Genomic DNA, 12,334 nt, shown 5'->3' on the forward strand with positions numbered 1-12,334 from the left:
GTAGTCATCCTTCTCTCCCCTCAATGTACCTTTCAACCTATCCTCCCTGCCCCTGCCCTTTCCTTTCTTTGAAGTTCACACTGTCTGCCTTTTTAAGCCCACTCCTTTAAGAATTGCCATCATCTATCGCCGCCCCCCCCCACCCCGCACCGGTCATCCTAGGCTATTCATGGAACACTTTTTCTCTCTGGCTACCCCACTTTCTCTCCTCTAGCACTCCCTCCCTCATACTTGGGGACATTAACATCCCAATCAACAACCTCAACTGCCCTGATGCCTCCCGTCTGCTCTCTGTAACCTCCTCCTTTGGCCTCACGCAGTTGTCTGCTTCAGCAACTCATACAGCAGGAAACACTCTTGACCTCATCTTCACCAATCTCTGTACCACCTCTAATCTCTCCACTGTTCCATTTCCTTTGTCTGACCACCATCTACTAACATTTGACATCAACATACCCCGTACCCAAATTTCACCACCCTCAACTCTCCAATCTCGCAGAAACTTCAACTGCCTTTATCTCCAGCATTTCGCCACCAAACTCAAAACTTTCCTTTTACCCATCTCAAATCTAACTTGCCCTAACTTTGCTACCTCACTCTACAACTCAACTCTCTTCTCTCAACTCGACATCATGGCACCTCCTACAATTAAACACCGCAAGCGCCCCCAATTACAACCCTGGCACACCAAGCTGACCCGTTACCTCCAAAAATGTTCTAGAACTGCTGAACGCTGCTGGAGAAAGTCCACACTTTGCATCTGACTTCCTCCACTATAAATTTATGCTGTGCTCCTACAGCCTGGATCTTTCCGCTGCAAAAGTAAATTACTTTATCACCCTCATAAGTACAATGTCCCATCAACCCAAACACCTATTTCACACTTTTGATGCTCTTCTTCGCCCTTTTAATCCCCCTCCTTCTACCACCTTGTCCGCCACAAACTTTGCATCTCACTTCACTGAGAAGATCTCAACAATCAGAGAAGAGATTGCTAATTTCTCTCCTTCCCCTAACAATACATCACTCAACCCCACTCCCTCCACCATTCTTCATTCATTCACACCTGCTACAGCAGAATAGGTTTCTGCTCTACTCCGATCCTCCTGCCCCACCACCTGTTCCCTCGATCCTATTCCTTCATATCTCATCCGCACTTTGTCTCCCTCTCTTCTCACTAAAATTTTCAATCTCTCCCTTTCCTCTGGCACATTTCCCTCACCCTTCAAACATGCAACTGTAACCCCAATTCTGAAAAAGCCCAGCCTTGACCCCAACTCCCCATCCAACTACCGCCCTATCTTGCTACTGCCATTTGCCTCCAAGATCCTTGAGAGAGTTGTGTACACCAGACTGACTGACTTTCTCAAAACCAACTCTCTGCTTGACCCCCTTCAATCTGGATTCCGAGCTGTTCATTCTGTCGAAACGGCTGTGACCAAAGTATCCAACGATTTAATTGCTGCTAAATCACGCGGCCATTACTCTATCATAATTCTACTTGATCTTTCTGCTGCCTTTGACACTGTTGATCATCAACAGCTTCTTCGCATTCTCCGTAATTTTGGTTTACAGGAAACCTTTCTCTCCTGGTGCTCCTCCTACCTCTCCCAGCGCTCTTTTAGTGTTTCTTTCTCTGACTCTGCCTCTTCCTCCCTTGGTAAACTCATCAGCTCCTTTGGCTTCCGTTATCATTTCTATGCGGATGACACGCAAATCTACCTGTCCTCTCCTGATCTCTCTCTGCCCATCTTGACTCGTGTCCCTGACTGCCTCTTCGAATTCAAAATGGATGGCTGCTCACTTCCTTAAACTCAACCTGTCCAAAACAGAACTTCTGGTCTTTCCTCCCTCAAGTGTTACTACTCCCATGTCTTTCTCCCTCCAAGTCTACCTTCACCTCTACCTCTCAGGCTCGCTTCCTGGGTGTTCTTTTTGACTGCAACCTCTCATATCCAATAAATCGCCAAATCCTGTTGCTTCCATCTCAAAAACATAGCGCGCATCAGCCCCTTATTTAACCATGGATGCGACTAAGGTGCTAAGGTGCTGGTCCATGCTCTTGTTCTCTCTCGCCTGGACTACTGCAGTACTCTTCTCAGTGGTCTTACGTGTTCCCAGATTGCACAGTTGCAATCTATAATGAATGCAGCGGCAAGGCTCATTTTCCTGTCCGCTCGCACCTCCCACGCCTCCCCGCTCTGTCAGTCCCTGCATTGGCTTCCAGTTAGATATAGGGCTCAATTTAAAATTCTGGTGCTTGCTTACAAGTCCCTACATAATGCTGCTGCAACCTACCTATCCTCCCTAATGCACAAGTATGTCCCGTCAAGGCCCCTATGCTCTGACAAAGACCTACGTATATCCTCTGTCCGTACTCCCACCTCTAACAATCACCTCCAAGACTTTTCCAGGGCTGCACCTTGTAACGGCACCCCCAGGCATAAAAGGGTTAAACCGCCGTTTAGTAGATCTTCCCCTTCTAGATATACAGGCACAGCTACTGCAGAACACCAAACTCCCAAACTGGATACAAAATAGCACTCCGAACTGGAACCTCACGAATAGCTGCTAGCAGACGAACAGGAAAAGCAGACAATCAGCTTACACTCCTAGCAATCAGTCTCTATCAGCATACAGTGAATCCCCCCAAGAACGAGACAAGGCTCCGTGTTGAGGGTCAAGCAGAGGTCTGAGGTGCTGGCACACCCAGTCTGGTTTTTATTACAGTTGTTGCAAATACAGGTCCGCCCACAGGGAGGTACAAAACAACCAATCACATCACAGTTACAGCCCACATATTCCCTCCCCTTATCCTGAGAGGAAACTCAATTACACATACAGTTAAAACATACTTTCTACCCAACTTTCATAACTCTTAAACCATACATCACATTCACATAAAAATACATATCCACAATCAATCCATTCAGGGGGACAACATATTAAAAATGGCATGAATCAGACCAGGGGTTCAAAAGTTAGTACAAGTATATTTTGGGCCCTGGCTGGCAACAAACAGTTCACAAAATCTGGTTCAAGCAGGTTTTACAGAGGCCTCTATCCTGGAGACAATGGGGGAAAGTAAGCCAATTATCCAGGGCTAGAAGCAGACTCCATTGAGCACATGGTTGCAAAAAGACATAAACCACTTTAACATACATAAAGTCACCTTTTACACATAACACACAGACATTTCACATATCCCCAGATAGCTGGGATCTGAGCGCACAAAACTACCGAATAGCGCTCAGATCCTATTCACACAGTTCAATTGCCATGGAGCTAAAGTCTTTCCCATAGTCTCTCATTATATGAATGGGCTCCATGGCATAGCTATCTGGGGTATCACCGTTCACACAGGGCAAGTACTGAATGACCCCACTGTATTCAAAGGGCCAGAATGAGTGACATACACTCTGGTATGGCCGAATACTGTTTTTAAAGGGCCCAATCTCCCAGGGACCATAATCACATGGCAAGAGGCTGGCAAGCAGTCCTCTCCAGGCCCAAGTGGCGAAGGGCACTTCGTCACACACCTCTTCTGTGGAACTCCCCTCCCTTCTCCGTAAGAATTTCACCCACTCATTCAAAAAATCATTGAAAACTCACTTCTTCAAGAAAGCATATCAATTAAACAGCAGTTTTTTTTATCCCCATCCCCCATGACTCCTCTCATGCAACTGTAAAAAATTACCTACCAAGCCCTCAGTGAATACTTTTCTAACAACCTACTTTGTACCCCTACTTTTACCCTTTGTGTCACTATACCCCATTCCCTCTAGAATGTTGTTGGTACATCAGTTTATATATTTTAGAATTATATGACCACAGAAACCCACACAACACCCACGTACCACTAATGGTTTAAACGTAATATTTTGAATTATTTAAAAAAAATGTATTGTAAAAAATTATGCTTTTAATTTGTTTGTCTTAAAATAAAAAGGTGACACTATATCTCACTTTCAGACCTGGGAGTGTCGTTGCTGATTACACAATCACTGCAGATCAATTTGATGCTTCTTCAATCCAAGCAGCAAATAACAACTTACTTGCAAATTTAACAGGAATTTTCAATCTCACTAACCCACCCATCCTAAATAAAGTTACAGGTAAGTATTTGCAGACAAAACAAAGCAATAACGCATGTAAACACTGGGTGTTTTTAAACTCAGGACAACGTTTTGAATCTATTTAGCAGTTTTTTCATTAGCTTTTGTAGATCAGTAAAAGATTTTTCAAGTAAAAGTCCAAATTTTTTTTTTCCATTTTTCACCATATTTTTTTTTTTAAAGTAAATTATATGACATGATACAAATAATGGTATGTAAAGAAAGCCCTTCTTGTCCTGAAAAAAACAATATATAATTTGTATGGGAACCATAAATGAGAGAGCGGAAAATTACAGCTAAACACAAACTGCTCTGGTCCTTAACGTACAAACATCGCAAAAACAGGCCGGTCCTTAAGGGGTTAAAAGCAAATTTCTAATTCTAGAACAAAACATGTAAATTCTGCTCTGTTTTCAGTTTCTCTGTTTTGACCTAAAATTTAGAAATTACTGTGAATTTACCTTTAACTCCTGCTACTTCTTACTTTAGTAAATCAACCTGTTCAAATTTTAGGCCACAATAGTCTAACTAAAAGTGGCTGACTTGGAGATTTTTGTTATCAGATTTAGCTGTTTTGGTCTAAAAGTTACATTTTGCTTTCAATTACAGACAATTCGCATTCTAGCAAATAACTATGATAATCTTCAATTTTACAAATTACATTTTCATTGTCCAAGATGGAGATATGGTATAAGGATGTGAACATCTCTCAGGGAATGCTGACTGCTTTCTAATCAAAATATTCTACTGATTTTTTTTTATTTTTTTTCCATAGATAACATCACTCTGAACCGGTCTACCGAATTTCCATATCTTGGTGATAATGTAACCTTTTTCTGCAATGTCTCCATTAATTCTTACTCAACTATCAACTGGTACCTAAATGGTGGCCAATCCATTCCTAATGCTACAAACAAGACAAATGTACTAAGTGGCATGATCTCATTCACCTTAACGATATCATCACTTACTGCCAGCAATGCGGGTAAGATTACACCCATTTTATTACCTATGATGCTCTTAAGAAATTTGCAAGTTCTCACTGATCCTTTTAATTATTACTACAAAAGTCTATTACTGTATTTTACGTAAGGACATAGAGTAAAACAAGTGGGTATTTATATTACACCAATAAGGCATCCTTAATGTTAACTTTGCTTTTGATAACTTTTGCCTATTTTCCGTGCATTAAAGGGCTGTAACTATCATGTAATCAAGTGGTTTTGGTGCATAGCTCTGATTTTTCTGATAAATTAAAACATTGCCATTTGACCAAAACCATGATCAGACTGTCCAAAACTGGTCTGACCACCACAACCCACCCATCTAGGTTGTTTATGGGTTACTCTAACCCTTTAACAAAAATTGCTCCTCAACTTACAGTGTCCTAATAGGTCCGGCCTTAAAAATGGCAAATAAAAAGTTTTACTTACCTGACATCCAGCGTCCGGCAAAGCTCCCGGTGGTAATCTTCCATACCCCATCCTGACGTCATCCAGACACTCTCGCAGTCCAGTCACAGACTTCTCATAGAGATGATGTTGATCCAAAAGAAGTCAAAAAACAAACAATTGAAACCATTTCTGATTATGCCACAACAATGAGAAAATAATAATTGTTGACTCCATAATGGCAGTCAGATTTCTCCTTAGATCAACAACCTGGTTAGGCAAAAAGGACCCATTCTCTTTTTTTTTTTAAAGAATTAGAGTGAAATGCATCGACAATTTATTGTTTTATACCAGCAATCCAGCACTTTTAAACAAATATACAAACCAAAATAAAGCAAGTAAAACATAGAAAATGATGTAATAAACATATAAACATTTATAAACTTACTACAAGCTTGGCCTGATTGCATTTTGGGCATTCTTCTCAGCTAGGGGAATCTCTTCAGCCTGCCCCACCCCCACCTATCTTACCCAACTAGGAATCACTTTGATTGGAATCCCTCTCTTCTCCTCCTGTCAGGATGTTGCAAGATGAAAAGTTCTTCCAACTGATTGTTTGTAAATCTCTCAGACATGCCTAGTGCACTATTCCAGCATTCCCAGGGATAGGACCATGTTTGATTAGATCAGTGTCCCTTCTGGAGTGGGTGTGGAAAACATAATGTAAATGAAAAAAAAAATCATATTTACCTGCTTTTTCCCAGCATACAGAGTGAGGCAAGTCAAAGCTTTTGAATGAAACAGTTGTCTCAAAGTGATTGACTTCCCTTTAAGTTATTGTTATGTGGAAATTACACATTTTTTAATTATTATTATTTTTGTCATTTATCATTTATATAGTGCCAAATTAGTCCAAAGCACTTCACGATATGAAAAAATATTAATATTGTGATATTGTAATATTAATAAAAAAGGGTGACATTTAACAATAAATGAGACAATTACAACATGTTTAAAAACACAATAGAATGGGCATTGAGGGGGATAGCAACCAAACCACAAGGTGGAAATGAATCAGAACTGGAGGTGAGAGTGGAGAGTGGCCCATTAGGGGAGAGTAAGAGACACGTTTGAGGCCATAATCTTTCTTGGACAGATGGGTTCTAAGGAACTTCTTAAATGATTGAAGACTAGAGGGAGGTCTAATAGAGGTAGGCAGACAGTTCCAAAGGAAAGGAGCTGCCCGAGAGAAGTCCTGCAAGCACGAGTTAGCAGTAAGGGTGCGAGCAGTGGACAGGAGAAGGTCAGCTACATATTAGTAAAGAAATATAACAGAGGCTACAGTTGTTAAGAGCTTTATACGTAATGGTTAGTATTTTGAATTGACTCTTATAGGATACAGGAAGCCATTGTAAGGATTGACGGAGAGGCGAGGTGTGAAAGGTGCGTCTGTTGAGAAAAATCAGTCTAGTGGCAGCATTCATTGTATCATTGCCTTCCCCCTTCACTGTAGCAAGGCAGTACGGCCTATGGGGAGACCAATTAGGAGAGAATTGCAGTAATCAAAATGAGAAATTATTATAGCATGAACAAGCTCCTTAGCAGCATCTTGCGTAAGAAAGGAGGAAAAACAAGAAGCTCAGTTTTAGAGAGATGGAGTTTCAGAAAGCGGTAGGACATCCAATCCGAGAGGGAAGATAGGCAAGCGGTGACAGCGGGAGATAGATCAGGGGAGCGGAGATATATTTTGGTGTCATCGGCTTACAGGTGGTAGCAGAATCCAAATGAATTAATAAGTTTGCCAAGAGAGTCAGTATAAAGAGAAAACAGAAGGGGACCAAGAACAGAGCCTTGGGGGACTCTAACCAAGACAGGACGAGAGGAGGAGGTATCATAAGAAAGAAAAACGGAATAAACAATATATAGAGATAGGAGGAGAACCACAAGAAGACAGTGTCACAGAGACCAAGGTTATTGAAGAGTTTGGAAAAGAAGGACATGATCAACAGTGTCATAGGCAGCCGAGAGGTCAAGAAGAATTGGTAAGTAGAAGTGGCCTTTGGATTTAGGCGTGATTAGTTCATTTGTAATGTTAATCAGAGCAGTCTCAGTAGAGTGGAGGGGGTCAGGGAGAGAGTTGGATTTCAGCTACACAGGGGCATCTCTGCAGGTAGCATGTCGATTTTGTGTTCCACGGTTGGAGGCAAATTCTCCTTAAGATGTTTGGAGCGGGCCTACAGCGTCTAGGGCAGTGGTGAGGGTAGCATTATATTAGGAGATAGCCAAGGAAGGACAGGAGAAGGTAGGTATGAATGAAAGTTGAAAATGGACATCAGCTGAAAGCTGCTGGAGGGCAATAGAATTAAGGAAATGTAATGTTATAGAGCTTAGAGACCATGCATGCATCTGAAAAATAAGATCAAGGCTACTGCCAGCTACATGCGTGGGAGAATTAGCCTACTGTGATAGCCCAAGGGAAGAAATAATTAAAATAGGTTTTGAGACTACTAAGGTCAAGAGTGGGTTAATGTTGATGTCCTCAAGAATTACAGGATGAAATATAAGAGGAAAGGAAGTAGCGAAGCCAGGAAGCAAACTGATCAAGGATGAGGCATGGGTACCAGTTTCAGAGGGAGAGAGCCATGTTTCAGTTAAAGCAAAAACATTTAGGGAATGAGAAATTAAAAAATCATGGACAGCAGTTGATTTAGTGAAGTTGCACACAGAGCGTGCATTCCAGAGGGCTGTGTGAAAGGAGGACTTAAAAGGAGAGTTACACAGGATGGGTATGAGATTGGTGTTGTTCCTGGTGTTAGCAAAAAGTAGGTTGGCGAAGGAGGGACCAGAGTTTGGAGAGATATCACCAGCTGCTAGGAGCAGAAGGATAGAAAGGAAGAGAAAGAAGGAGGAGAATTTAAATGTTTGGTGTGAGAAAGGGAAAGAGAAGGAGTTTGTGGCGAAAGGTAGAAAAGGTATGCGTAAAGGACATGGGATGAATAAAGAGAGGAGGGAACTTAAGTGGGGGCAGTGAAGATGGTGTCATCGGGAACAGGTAAGCAGAAGGATACAGAGATTTTAGTAATGAGAGAAGTAAGAATAAAAGTGAAAAATAGACAGGAGTACATTATTAGGAGAACACGGAGTTTCTATTATAGATATGGGGACTAGATGGAATATTAAAGCCATAGGAGAGATGAGAGTGGTATAGGGTTTAAAGGCAGACAGTGTGAGAAATGAGCATGTGAGGGGAGGTTGGTAGGTATAATGTGTGTGTCTGGAAACCAGGTAATTTGTACTATCTATGTAGTGAGTACCCTGGGGTGTGGGGTAGGGTGGGCAGAAAACAATGTCCCAGAGCTTCTACTTCTACATAAGGCTGTAGCTGCGAGACTTGGTCTCGGTGAGTCCTGGGAGCAAACTTATGTGTTCAATTGTTTGGGACACAGGCTGCAAAAGAGAGTCTGGGGTTAGAAAAAACAATTCATATTCATAATAATGCAGATTCTGCTATTTTTAGGGACCTACTTTTGCATCGTGAATCAAGACACTAACTCCTATCAGGCATCGGTGAACCTTACTGTGCAAACCATACAGATGAATATACTAAATGGAAATGTGATTTGTAATGATGCCGCCATGTCTGTGCTCAGCTGCTGTCCAAGTTCAGAAGAAAATAGGCTAAAGCTATCTTGTCAGAATATCAGTGGAAATGACTTAACTACAAGTAAGTTCTTTCTTTCATTTCTATAAGTGCAATTGAAAACAATCTCCAAACAGCTTCTATATTGTTCTAACTTTCTTTTCTTCTGCTCCTTTTCGTTTCTAGAATCCGTATTCTGGAATAATGTTAGTTCATGTCAAGAGCTGCAAATCAAGGCAACACAAGACCAATGTGTATCTAACATATCTTCTAATTACAACTGTGTTTGTTGGTCCAACAATGGTGCCATAACAAATCAATCTATTACTGTTAGATATTGTAAGTACATTATATCGTAGGAAAACTGTCCTCTTAACTAAGATTGAATGCATTTATATTTATTATTTGTTTTATAACCAGGAATGTCATTAGTCAAAATTCTGTAAATAATAATAATAATAAATAATACAAATGATAGAAAAGAATAGTCAATGTACAAAAGGAGTGAATGTTTTCATTATTTACATACAGTTAACTCTTTACGTAGCATCAGGGGAAAGGTGTGTGTATATTTATATAATATTTAAATAGACAGCCCATGTTTCTTATCCCCATAGAGCACAGATGGTGAGGTCATCCGTGGAATTTATAATAATAATAATAATGCACATTGCACCACTGTGTACTGTGTGGAACCTAAACGAATATTACACGTCCTGGTTTGTCCACATTTAGTGTGAGCTACCTTTTGCATTTTCTACCATTCTAATTCAACTCTCATCAGAACTCTTCAGAATCAATAATTTCCTACACAGGTTAAGATGCATTTTTCTGCCCTCCCCCTTCACACGCCTCACATTTGTCTCTCACACAGATATTGTGAGTAGTTCATTGGACTGCACCAAGAATGGCTGTAAAGTGCCACACAATTGTGCCTCCCACAACCACAAAGCCCATAAACAAGCCCAAATTTACTTTCTATGTCCTTTTAGGCACCCCTAGCACCCTAAAAACACCTTTATTAAATTTTGAAAGGAAATAGATTATTTATTAACCCCTTAAGGACACATGACGTGTGTGACATGTCATGATTCCCTTTTATTCCAGAAGTTTGGTCCTTAAGGGGTTAAATGAAGTATATGTAAAATATGAGAAAAACTCATCCCTACCTATAGTAAACTAGATGAAACGATCATAATATTAAAAAATTGTGTTGAGGTGACAGTTGTAAGGAAACTACGTCTAGCCAAACCTCTTTCGGTAGTTTCCTCCCGAAGCGCCAGAGGCTAATGTAGATAGACCTCCGTTCGGTAGTCCCAAGGAACGAAATCCATACGAAATACAAATAGCTTCACAAGATAATTCCCTTAGTAAAGCATACGAATTCCAAATAACAGTCAGAGTCCAGGATCAGGATACAAGTAGAACTCAGCTTTATTCACATACAGGGCTTTTTATGCAGGTCCCCATGCAAGGGGACATCCCACAGGGAGGAGTAACAATTCTGTACAGTAAAAATATAAAACACACCCAACATAAACATATAGTTCCCTCCCCTAGCCCTGGAGATAATCAGGTCTGATACAGTAACAACCCAATTATCTCCCGGCTGAAAAATCACTGTTTTCCCCAATTTCTGGAACACCCCTTTATACATGGGGTATCCCCACAATTCCTATGTCCCCTGATAGCCCCGATCTGGCTGACCAACATATTCAAATTTCACCCAGATCGGTTCAGGGGTTCGCAAAAACCATGGAAGTCCTTTGTGACCGGTTCACCGTGGGTGGGCTGCCCAAAATAGTTCCATAGGTTCGTGGGGATTTGCCGGTCACTTTAGAAAAAGGAGAAAAATGAATATAAATACTAACCGAATCCCCCTGGCTCTTAGCAGCGATTGTTCCCCTCATTCGTATACACAAATGTACCGAATAGCGCTCTTCTAGCTAGTCGGTACATATAGTTCCAGCGTTCGTACGTTTGGGACCGGTGTTCGGGAAGTCGAGTGTCCGATTTTAGTTCCAGACACTCAACGACCAAGTCCCGCTGCCTTTGTTTGACTGAAAAAAAGATGGCCGCGGTTTTCTCTGCCACGTGGCGTTCGGCAGTACGAACGCCGACTGCACACTTAGAGGGTGAAAGTGATGCCGGCTTTGAAGTTAAGTGAGCCAGGGGTGGTCTTTGTTCGGCAGTTCCATCTGCCGATTGAAAGCATACAGAAATAGCAAGAAACAGGCAGAAATACCGGATAACAGAGTCATTTCTTCACACTGCTCCCCTATAAGTCCATAGGTCGGCATACCCGCCTAGACCCTGTCGGGTTGGCTTGGGGATGTCCGAGAAAAAGTGTGTTTTTAGTAGTCCAGTTCGGTCTGGCGTGACAGGCCATCCGCATTACCGTTCTGTTTGCCCGGACGGTACTGCATGGTAAAATTGTAGGGTTGGAGGGCCAGGCTCCACCGTAATAGCCTGGGATCGTCACCCGCTACCCGGTTAAGCCACACCAGGGGGTTGTGGTCGGTCATAAGGGTAAATGCCCGTCCGTACAAATAGGGCTGAAGTTTCTTGAGTGCCCACACGAGAGCCAAGCACTCTTTTTCCACGGTGGCATAGCTGACTTCTCAGGGTAAAAGTTTGCGGCTGAGGTATGCCACCGGGTGTTCCATGCCATCGGCTCCCACTTTGCTTAGCACGGCTCCCAGCCCAAACATGGAGGCATCTGTGTGTACAAGAAATTGTTTAGTGTGGTCGGGTGCTGCCAACACAGGAGCCTCACTCAATGCCGCTTTACGCTTCTGGAAAGCGTCCGTGCACTCTGGGGTCCAGGAGACCTGTTTGGGAAGGGTCTTTTTGGTAAGGTCGTGAGGGGTTTGGCCAGGGCGCTGTACTCTGGGACAAACTTTCTGTAATAACTGGCGTCCCTAAGAAGGCTAGTACCTGGGTTTTGGTACGAGGTTGGGGCCAGTTAGCTATGGCCTCTACCTTAGCTGGCTCTGGACGTTGTCTACCAGAGCCCACTCTGTGGGCAAGATACTGTACCTCGGCCATGCCTACATGACATTTGTCTGGTTTCAATGTGAGCCCTGCGAGGTGAATTCGTTTGAGTACCCGGGACACGTGTACACGCATCTGTTTTAGTGTGCCATTGAAACGTTCACAGAGCCCGTTAGTCTGGGGATGATAGGGGG

At 42.3% G+C, this 12,334-nt stretch overlaps 1 protein-coding gene across 1 annotated transcript in view; it reads left to right on the plus strand.

Annotated features, from left to right (window-relative positions):
* Positions 1-12,334, plus strand: part of LOC134586120 (adhesion G protein-coupled receptor F5-like) — a 113,597-nt gene that overhangs the window by 62,365 nt on the left and 38,898 nt on the right. Inside the window, exons 8-11 of the mRNA XM_063441630.1 lie at positions 3,973-4,115; positions 4,891-5,100; positions 9,024-9,230; positions 9,333-9,485. Coding sequence (XP_063297700.1) covers positions 3,973-4,115; positions 4,891-5,100; positions 9,024-9,230; positions 9,333-9,485 — 713 coding nt within the window. The remainder of the gene's footprint in view (positions 1-3,972; positions 4,116-4,890; positions 5,101-9,023; positions 9,231-9,332; positions 9,486-12,334) is intronic.

The sequence above is a fragment of the Pelobates fuscus genome, chromosome 2 (assembly GCF_036172605.1).
Source record: "Pelobates fuscus isolate aPelFus1 chromosome 2, aPelFus1.pri, whole genome shotgun sequence".
In the NCBI taxonomy this organism is placed as follows: domain Eukaryota; kingdom Metazoa; phylum Chordata; class Amphibia; order Anura; family Pelobatidae; genus Pelobates; species Pelobates fuscus.